Source organism: Lipotes vexillifer, unplaced genomic scaffold (assembly GCF_000442215.2).
Source record: "Lipotes vexillifer unplaced genomic scaffold, Lipotes_vexillifer_v1.1 scaffold293, whole genome shotgun sequence".
NCBI classification, from domain to species: domain Eukaryota; kingdom Metazoa; phylum Chordata; class Mammalia; order Artiodactyla; family Lipotidae; genus Lipotes; species Lipotes vexillifer.
The window spans coordinates 297,082-307,975 of record NW_006782084.1 but is presented as its reverse complement, the minus strand read 5'-3'; the positions used below and the strand labels follow the sequence as shown (position 1 = coordinate 307,975).

General features: G+C 40.9%; 1 protein-coding gene across 2 annotated transcripts in view; it reads right to left on the bottom strand.

Moving 5' to 3' along the window:
• Window positions 1-10,894, bottom strand: part of RBMS1 (RNA binding motif single stranded interacting protein 1) — a 213,958-nt gene that overhangs the window by 38,702 nt on the left and 164,362 nt on the right. For both annotated transcript variants that reach the window (XM_007454974.1, XM_007454975.1), the window contains exon 3: window positions 2,317-2,375. In XM_007454974.1, coding sequence (XP_007455036.1) covers window positions 2,317-2,375 — 59 coding nt within the window. The remainder of the gene's footprint in view (window positions 1-2,316; window positions 2,376-10,894) is intronic.

The window sequence follows — 10,894 nt, the reverse complement described above, 5'->3', positions numbered from 1 at the left end:
ACAAAGGCGGGGGACCCCGTTTCCCAAAAAAAAAAAAAAAAAAAAAAAAAGTTTTGTGCCAAAAAATGTTCTATGACCTATAAGGTCTCTAATTTCCAGGTATAAAATTCTTTGATCTGTTCAACTCTCAAAAAACTGTATACAACACAAGCACTTTCCATTTATACTAATAACCTCTTAAGCATTACCTATATTCATCCATCCATCCACCTACCCACCTTCTCAAGTTATCTATAACACGGCTAACATGTTATCTGCCTTTATTATGAGCTATGCTGTGTTATTTTTTCTCATTTGTCCTAAAATTACTATTTTTCAGGAGCTCTTTCATTCTCCCTCCCAGAATTTTATAAACCCGTTCTTGCTTACTCTCTCCCCCTCACTCACTCACCCACACCCCAGATATCTGTTGCTATTTCTTCCTGAGAGGCCTGTGTGACACAGAGACTCAGAAGGTTTCTCTCATCGCCCCCACGCCCCACCCCCGACATAAGGCAGTCTCTCCTGAGACTCAATTTAGGAGAACATCTACAGGAGACATTTATCGAAAACCAGTGCTGAATTATTCTTATCCTTATTTAGAAGCCCCTAAAATCTCTCCACTTATCTTTGGACCCTTCCCAAATATCATGGGTTTGTATTATGATGTTCAGTTTCGCTTTAGTATTTTTTTACTCGTACCTTTTCCAGATCATGCTAAGCATTTTGTGGAGTTTTGGCTTCCAGGCAATAGGGTCTTGCTGGAAAAAAGTGTATTAACAGTAGCATGTCCAGTGTAGAGGTGTGGCAGAGAATTCACCCAGGGAGGCCTCTGGGTCCTCTCTCTCACGTAACTAGGACAGCTGTGCTTTTTTTTTAACACACTGATCTGCTGCGAAGACTTCTTTTTTGGGGGTAAGGGGGTTGGGGAGGTGAGGAGGAAGAAAGGAAGGGTAAGGTTATAAAACGACTTGTCTACTGTGATTTCTCTCTTGGTTTGAAACAAATGCTGAGATCAGCTTCCTGTTTCATGCCTGCAAGAGTCCGTTTTTTTTTTGTTATAAAACCGAAAGGTTTTTCTCTGTGTCCCTGCTCACCCAAATCATTTTAAAATACGGTAAACAAGACTAATCTGGTAACTGGGTAGACATTTCAGTCTACAATTTGACTCTCTCCAGTTTAATTCACTGAAAATATTAATTGAGTACCACTCTACGTAAAGCATTGCTCTATTCACCGTCCTAAGGCAAAACTGCCTGAATGTGCCATGTTGACTAAACATGGGCTTAGATATTTGCCACAGTAGCTCCTTTAAATTCAGGAGCTTTGAAGAAGAGACAGAAATACAATGAATCACTTCAAGTCTAGATGAAAGGAAACGGCTGGCTTCTATGGTGAGGCCCTACCATACCATCCAGAGGCTTCATTTATGTTCTCTGCCTTTTTCAGATTGTGCTAAGCCACAGCCATCACCACTACTTGAAAAACTGGGGTCTAATTAATGAGGAGATTTGCCTTCTCTGCCTATTCCTGTCAACCTTATTTCAATTCACGGGGTCAGTCGTTAGACTCCAAGTCAGCTGACTCCATTCTTCCCCTTTCCTAGAAATCACATGCCTATTGTTAAGATGCTGGATCATTAAAAGTCAGAACCACGGAGCATCAGTGCTGCCTACTCCAGACGCCTCCTCTTCCAGCTCATGGAGCCGCATGAGCTCATCCTAATTACACGGAAAACTGAAGGTCAGTGCATCAAATTAATGCAGCAGCATATTTCAAAGGGGCGTATGACCTCCCCTCCCTATTACAATTCGGTCAGTGAAAATGGTTCTCTCCTCCCCGCTGCCAATATTGTCAACAGGCATTCAGCAGAGAACAATTGGGAGTATTGAAACATGTAATTAAGTACTGCTTAAAACTCCTCTAATTAATAGAGCCAATTTGCACAATATGTAATCTTTTCAGTTCTTTAGTGCAGTCCAATGGTCTTCAGTAAGCAGCTCTAATCTCCTCAGGCTCAGGAAAGAAAAGCTATTTTCTAACTCTACTCCCCTTTTAAGAGCAGGGGATAAATGCCAGCCGGTATTTTGCATGCTAACTCTACTGGCATCAAATCTGGGATTCTGGCAAAGGGCTAGCTGCTGTTGGGTTTCCAGCCAAAACTCAACCAGGGACAAACGCAAGCAATATGCTGACATTGGGCAAGACAGAAACTGGGTGACCTGTAAGATCTGGATTTTAATAAATGGAGGTAGTTTTGAAACCAAAGATCAAGTTTAAAATTCCATTATTTTTCTAAAGCTCTGATTTAGCAAATCATCAGTCAAGGAAACATACCTTTGCATTTGTTCGTTGTCTTATCCAAAATTGCCTTCGTGGAAACAATTTTCCCATATCTAAGAAAAAAAAGAGAAAAAAAGAAGTTATAATTGAGGAACCTTTATTAATGTCTAAGTCCAGAGAACACACACACACTTATCAAACATCTGCAAACTTTCAAGTACAAAATGTTCTTTACTAGGGGACGGGAAATGAGAATTCTAAACACAAATTAAACTAAAAAGGGGGAACAGCTAGGCCTCTCATTTGAATCTTTGGATTACAGTTTGATGTTTAGCTTTGAGGAATCAGGTACTTACCTGATGATCCTGGGACCAAAAAAATGGAATGTGAGCTCCATAAAAATAGTTTCATCTAGTTACACCATGTCTGTGGTCAAATACAAACCCAAAGGCAAGGCTACGGAAGTGTTAATGGAAAGTACTAAGATCAACATAGCCTGTATGAACTAATCACGGTGGGAAAGCTGGCTGGATCATATCTATTCATTTTGCTTTTGCAGGCAGCTCTGCACGGCTCTAGCTCACCACAGAAAGGTGCATATGTGTACATATCTTTAACACACTTGATGTGTTATTTAAAACAGGTCTTTTTTACCTAAGATTTTGACAACTGTTTATAAATACCTTTATTAAGACCTCTTTTAATGCTGTAATAATAGCTATACGGTGTACTCACTAATGTGTGTGTGGGCACGTGTGTGTAAGAAATAGGCAATGCAAAAATATAAACCAATGAATCAGGAATTAAGCATTACTTTTATGAGGGTTTGTATGAAAAATGTGTTCAAATTCCTTAGTGTACAACAGAAGTTGGGAAAAGAAGGAAAATAATTCAGAATATTAAAATTGAGGGCACTGCTATCAGAAACAAAGGGGCAGCAGAGTTTAAATATATGTACTGCCTACATCCTTTCACAGTGACCAGACCACAACGCAAAGCACCGCTATGTTTGTCTTCTAAAAACGGAGAAGAAAAATCTTTGAAAACTAACTCTTAAAAATTACTAGGTTTTTGGGGAATGCACATAACATACTTGAGGTATCTGAGACACTTCCCCATTTATATGTGGCAAATTCCAAAATTTTACTTTCCTATGTATTTACTTTCAAAATTTCACATTTTCTCTAATACTACTGTCTCGTGATTTCTGCTGAGGACTAAAAAGACTCGTAAAAGTTTTAGAAAATGGAAGTATCTGTGCAGCACTTTAAAACATTTTAAATGTTGCAAGGTTTCTATTTTATGTATTGAACAAGCTGAAAGGTACTTATCTAGAGGAAACAAATGGCTTGGGCCACCTCTCTCCCTCAGTTAATCTTCACTCTGTGTAATCACGTAATCAAATGATTACTAACTGGGCACATGAAAGTAAAGATAATTTAAGGTTCAAATGACAGTTACATCCAAGAGGCATAAGGCTACACAAACACCTTCAATTCCCTGTAGAGATTCTGAGTATTTATAACAACCTTAACACAGGTCACTAAGCTTACAAAAAAAAATTTTTTTAAACTCTGCAAAACAGAAACAATAAGTGATTTAAAGGCCACCTTATAGCAACCATTTATCTACCTAGGTTACTGACAGCTTGATATTTACCAGCACTCTCTCCTTTGCACAAGTTTTAGCTGAAAACGCTTTTAGACTGCATCCCTATCACACAGCCCTTTGCAAAAGTAGGGAAGAAAACTGGTATGACTCCAATGCAGGATAAGGGGATTGGGAGTCATAGAGATTAAGAGACTTTGCTTGCGGTCACAGAGTTCAGGGTCTTTTGTAAACCAAACAGAAGAAAGCAAATTTAGAGAAGGTCAGGGGCTGGCCTTCTACCCTTCTGGCTCTGCTCTCCACATTAACAATGGGGAAGAGGACAAGGAGAGAGGAAGATGTGGGAAGCAGGAAAAGTGAAGAGGCTCCTGAGAGCACTAGACTCAATCCGTGCCACACTCCACTCTGGTTTGGGTTCTCTTTGATCTTTGCTACATCTGACATTTCTCCTTATTTCCACACCTATGCTTCTAGGACCCTCACTCTCAGGGCCTCATCCTACCTTTCTGGGCACTCTTTCAGTGGGTTTTTTTTTTTTTTTTTTGGCCCATTCAGCTTCCTCCTCTCTCTCCTTAACCAAGTACTTTCATCACATTTGATAATCAGCCCCTTAACCCTTCCTTTTCCTAGGAAATATATCCAGTGCCACAGATTTAATTAATACATCTTCTTTGATAAAGCCCATTTCTCCTTCCTGGCTTTTTTTTTTTTTTTTTTAAATCTAACCAAAGCTTTAGTTTTTGTCTTCTTTTTACTTAACTATCTTAGTAGATTACTAAGATACTTAAATATCTAGTTAAATGTTACTTTTTTTTTTTTTTTTTTTGCGGTATTGCGGGCCTCTCCCTGTTGTGGCCTCTCCCATTGTGGAGCACAAGCTCCGGACGCGCAGGCTCAGCGGCCATGGCTCAGGAGCCCCGCCGCTCCACAGCATGTGGGATCTTCCCGGACCGGGGCACGAACCCGTGTCCCCTGCATCGGCAGGCGGACTCTCAACCACTGCGCCACCAGGGAAGCCCAAATGTTACCTCTTGTCCACTACTTTCTAAATCCCATCCCCAAAGAAACTCAAACACATTTTCCTTGTCTCCTCTTCATATCTCATTTCATTCAATAGCATCGTCACATTCCCAATCTTCCACCAAGCTTGTGGTCCTTGAGACATCTTCAACTCAGCCATTCCTGAATCCAGCCAGTCAATCACTCTTCTGAGTTTTGCCTCTGACATGTGTGTAATATTCACTCCTTCCCTTCACTGTGCCTACACCTATACAAAAGGCGTATCATAGTTCTTGCCTCTAGCCTTTGGTCCTTCCAACCCAGTCTGCTGCATTACTGTGCCTTAAACACCACTTTGAACATGGTTCTCTTATCTCTCCACTGCCCCCTTCTATCCATGCTTGAAGAACCTGTTGTAACACTAACTTTTCCACGAAACTCTCCCTAATCTCCTCAACCATTTAGTGGGCGATTTTATAAGAAACCAGAAAGGGAATAACATTTACTCAGTTCCTAAAGTTCTAGGCACTTTGTATGTATGATCTTATTTAACTTCACAACAATCTTATGAGGTAGCTGTTATTATTCCCATTTTTGCTAATGGGAAAACAAAAGCTCATAGAAATTTTGAGACTAAGATCTGGCCTAAAACCTCAAAGCTCAAAAACAGTTACATCTAAGTTGTCACTGCAATTTATCTATGACATAATTTTGAGAAACAATGTTTCCTTTACATACTCAGAGTATGAAAGGTGAGGAAAAAAGTGGAAGATCTATTAAGGGATTGGAATAGATTTATTTTTCAAACCAAAGCAAGTTTTTTGTTTGTTTGTTTCAGACACAAGAAATAAGTATGTGGTTCATGGTTGAAGGAGGGATGGGGGGTGTGTGTGGAGAAGAAATATGTCTGAAATTTATCCGTTTTACTTTCTATTGTGGTTTTCATCATGATTTGTGGGTTAACACTGAAAGCCCATGACTTCCCAGAAAGTCAAAACAGTTTTCACTCTGTTGCTACTACTGCATACTAGCCTCCATGCAATCAGAGGCTCAGTAAGACGCTTCTCTGGAGTTACCCGGGGTGGTGGTGGGGCAGGGTTTTGAAGCCTTTTCCTCTCCTACAATATCTTTGTCTGTGCGCTGTTCACTCAGTTAGCTTCTCAGGGGCTGATGCAGTCACCATGTTGTGGGAATGGAGTACAGAACAAGTTATTCTGATGACATGAGAAAGGATCTACAATATGGGGACGAGCCGTCTGGCAAATGGCATCTCAAGGAACAGGAAAGGGGGCAGCAGGGTTCAGAGCGATTCCCCTCTGCTAGTCTTACCCGTAGTAAGATTTAATAACGTGAGGCAAGGGATGGGATGGGGGGGGTAGAAGTCATTACAGATGATTAACATTTAGTCTAATTCTATTGTTGATCAGCAGTGCCTGCAAGAGTAACAGATATCTGGGTAGAAATTCATAAAGCAACCAGATTTTCACCTCCTCTTGTTCCTATCTGCAACTTAATTTGTAAAAAAAAGGTCAAGTAACAGGGACATAGGATTAGGAGAAAACAGGCCTCCTCACTGGCAGGATTCACACTCCAAGGACACCAAGGAGATGCAGACCCAAGAAAGCAAGCTGCAGAATTTAATGGGGAAGATGTGAATATGAAGATTCTTTGGCTTTTACCCAGCTTCAAAGTAACAAGGCTCAGACGCACAGTCCTGGCTACCCAGAATATAATATTCTTTGCTGAGAGTAGATTAATCCACTCCAGAGGAAGCTCTGACAGTAAAAGGATAAAGAGTAATTAAGAGACATGACTACAGAATAATGAGAATTTCAGAGGGAGAGGATAACAAGTAAAATCTCACATTTAAACCTATTGGCTAATAAAACCTTTTGCTTAGAAGCTACCCAAGTTCCTTTTGTTTGTACCACAGCTTTTGTCATTTCTCCCCCATTTCCATTTCTTCTTTCATCTGCTACAATATAAAATCTAAGCATATTTTAGTTTGCACTTACTAAAATAAAGCTTCATTTTCTCCCCTGCCCCCCATCACTGAGTCCTTCATTAATTCTACCTTTTTGAAAATGTACCATAATTACAAAAGAAATGTGTATTTGTTGTTATTAGAAGACACAGAAAAGCAGACTGAAATATTAAAATCACCTGAAGTCCTGAATACAAATGTTAAATGGATTGATGCGTATCCTTATAGATTTTTTTTTTAAATTTAAATTTATTTATTTATTTTTGGCTGTGTTGGGTCTTCGTTTCTGTGCATGGGCTTTCTCCAGTTGTGGCGAGCGGGGGCCACTCTTCATCGCGGTGCGCGGGCCTCTCACTATCACGGCCTCTCTTGTTGCGGAGCACAGGCTCCAGATGCGCAGGCTCAGTAGTTGTGGCTCATGGGCCTAGATGCTCCGCGGCATGTGGGATCTTCCCAGACCAGGGCTTGAACCCGTGTCCCCTGAATTGGCAGGCAGATTCTCAACCACTGCGCCACCAGGGAAGCCCATCCTTAAAGATTTTGTCCAGTGTGCACGTACAAGTGTCTGCACATGGCACTCAGGCGCGCACACATAGTCTCTTTCTCCTCTCTCTCATCTACTAGGGAACTTGGAGCTTTTGAACATGGCCAGTTACAAGCCAAGGCTCTGGAGAATAGAGTCCATTCCACCCACCACCAACAGATGGCGGTAAGGGTTGACGAGTTATTTTAGTATTGGTCATCCCAGTTGGAAACTCATTTAAGGTACCATAGGGTCATTGGCAAGGTTTATGTTAGTTTATTTTACAAACGTTATTAAACTGAAAAAAAGCAATGGGTGTGTGGGAAAAAAAACAGAAAGAAAAAGTGTACACCTATAATGTAAACAAAAACCGATTGTGAAAAAGGGTGGGATATTGCTCATGCATATAGGATGATTGCTTTTGTTTGTTTTAATAGCTGAACTGCCTTTGAAGGACAAAGAAACTTACCACCGTGAGAGAGGCTGTGTCCGTGCAAATGACAATAATTAGCAAGGAGGAGGGAGAGGGGATTGAAATGAGAAAAAAACAAAACCTCTATGGGCTATCAAATCAGCATCCACAATGGAAAGCCTATGACCTAGTGAGTTAACTCAGGGGAATAACAGAAGTTAACAGCTTACATTTATACAGCTTTTATGTTATGTCAGGCACTGTTTTATGTGATTTAGGTCAATTATTTTAATCTTCACAGTGACCTTTTGAGTAGGTGAAGTTTTATTCCCACTTTGCAGTTGTGAAACGAAGGAGCGGAGTGAGTAAGGGACCCACTAAAGGTTACACAGCAGCAAAGAAGGGAGACAGAAGTTTGCTTGGCCAATCATGCTGACAAGTGTGGAAACTTTGGTCGCCAACCACAGACTGTTCCAGAGGTCCGAAGCTGCTCCCACTGTGAATCTGCACAGCTCCAAACAAGTGGCATGAGGATGAGGGCAGACCCTGGAACTGCTAAAGCCTCTAACACAGATGCTGACAACATTCAGAAAGTTGTTCCCTGACTTTCTGGGTAGACAACATTGTTCTATTTGGAATAAGAGGCCCAAGAGAACAAATGTATCAGTGAAGAGGAGGTATGGCTGGCTTTAAAGCTTAGAAGGAGTAATGCAGGGATCTCTTTGGTGGGAATGGATTTGGGAACTAGGAGCCCTTTGTTATTGTGGACTTGTGGGGGAAAAGGGAAAATAATTCACAGACATACACCCACACCCGGATGATACTGTACATGCAGTTTTCTAACTTGCTCTTTTTTGCTGCTTTATCTTTCCAATGGCCTCCCAGGAAAAGGGGATTTCCTACAATTTGCTTTTGGTCTTCTAACAGCGGTTGAATAGGGGAAGGAAAAGAAAGTATAAATTACATTCATTTTGCTAATAGAAAAGTTTGCTGCACAATGAGGCCTGAAAGAGCTCTCTAGTTCTGCTTTCTAGCAGGAGTCATTTATCCATGTTATCCTGAATCCTCAGTACCTTGAATAATTCAGCTCATTCTATTTTCTTTATCTACTTGGTATAGGAAGTGGTAAGCATTTGAGGATGAGGTATATGTATGTGAAATTTTCAAATTAGGCAATCAATATCAGACAGATTTTCTAAAACTTCACCTTTTTGGCCTTGAAGAGCTTCACTGTTTCTGTAAGACTTCTAAGATGTACAAGAATTAAAGGTACAGAAAGATTCCATTTTTAATTCCAGTCATTTTGGCTTAACTTTTTTTTTTTTACATCTTTATTGGAGTATAATTGCTTTACAATGGTGTGTTAGTTTCTGCTTTATAACAAAGTGAATCAGTTATACATATACATATGTTCCCGTATCTCTTCCCTCTTGCGTCTCCCTCCCTCCCTCCCTATCCCACCCCTCTAGGTGGTCACAAAGCACCGAGCTGATCTCCCTGTGCTATGCGGCTGCTTCCCACTAGCTAGCTACCTTACGTGTGGTAGTGTATATATGTCCACGCCACTCTCTCGCTTCGTCACAGCTTACCCTTCCCCCTCCCCATATCCTCAAGTCCATTCTCTAGTAGGTCTGTGTCTTTATTCCTGTCTTACCCCTAGGTTCTTCATGACATTATTTTTTTCTTAAATTCCATATATATGTGTTAGCATACGGGATTTGTCTTAACATTCATTAACTGCCCCTTCCACTTGTGTGGTACGGCTGGATGTGCTTTGTGCATACAGGATTCCTGGTATATGGAACAGAACAGGAAGCTGCACCTGATGCAGCTGGAATGGAAGTCAGGGTTTGAAGAAGGAAAATGCTTGGCAGGAAAAGCTGCTACAGCCCTAAAGGTCAAAACCCAACCTGGTGCTGAAGGTGAATGGAATGCAGGAAAGACAAGTACAGTCAAGAAGGAGGCCTGACCAAGAAATCAAATTAAGCCTCACATATTTACAGCACGTCTCCAGCATGCCCTTCACCATCCAAGGCCTATGAAAAGTATGTAAGGTGCCATTCCTGCCACTGAGGGGGATAATTTGGGGCGGGGGGAATGTAAAAAAATTTTAATATTAAAAAATAATTAAGAATATTGAGATCCTGTATGATGAATGCTCAATAAAAGAGCATAAACGTAGGATGAAGGTCAAGTTCAGCAAGAAAGACTTTGGGGAAAACGGAAATTCAGGTAGGCCACGGAAGACGATAAACAGAAGACTCTGTCTAATGCGGGCTGTGTGGGGAAGATCGGAAACCAAGTCTGAAAAGGTCCTAGAGGGCCTCGGGTTCTAGGAAAAGGAGTCAGGGAACAGAACGTGGCTGGAGGTTTTGCAACTGCGGAATGATATGATGAAAGCAGGATTTTAGTAAGATTAATGAAAATCTTGTGGCTAGAATTAGCAAAGAGAGATGTCACATTTTTGGTTTATTATTACTATTAATTTTTTTGGCTCTCCGTACTCAAGCAATAGCACTCAAGTTCAAGAAGTTACCATGGAGGGCTGAGGAGAGCTAGGAGAAGAATGGAAAGGTTCTAAAAGACAGGAAAGTTTTTAAGACAGAGGACTTCTAACTAGCCTCAAATGCTTTAACTTAACATCTGAGAAAAATCACCTATGGTATCTGGGTTATAGAAAGCTAGTGGCTTGCCTCTGTGAAGGCAGAGGAGACGGAGAAAAGGAATCACCACGGTTCACTTTTCTGAACTACCCTGGAAAGGACAGTGAATTTCAGCCCCAGTCCCAGACCTGGAGCCTGCAGATTAATTCAGCAGAAGTGCACACCATCCTCAGGTGGTCCAGCCCTCGGCCAGACGGGCTGCTTTACAACATGTGAGCTGCTGGAGAATAAATGACAGAAGCTTTGGGACAAAGTATCATGTTTTTCAAGAGAAAACATATACATCTAGGTATCTAGTTTTTCAAAACACTGAAATTTTAAGATAAACACATTCTTTCAGAACACAAATAAAATTGGTAATTTACACCCAGATTTGGGGATGAATATAACCTCTTCTGACTAAATGCAGAACCACTCCTGCTACCCTGCCTTTTCAACATTCC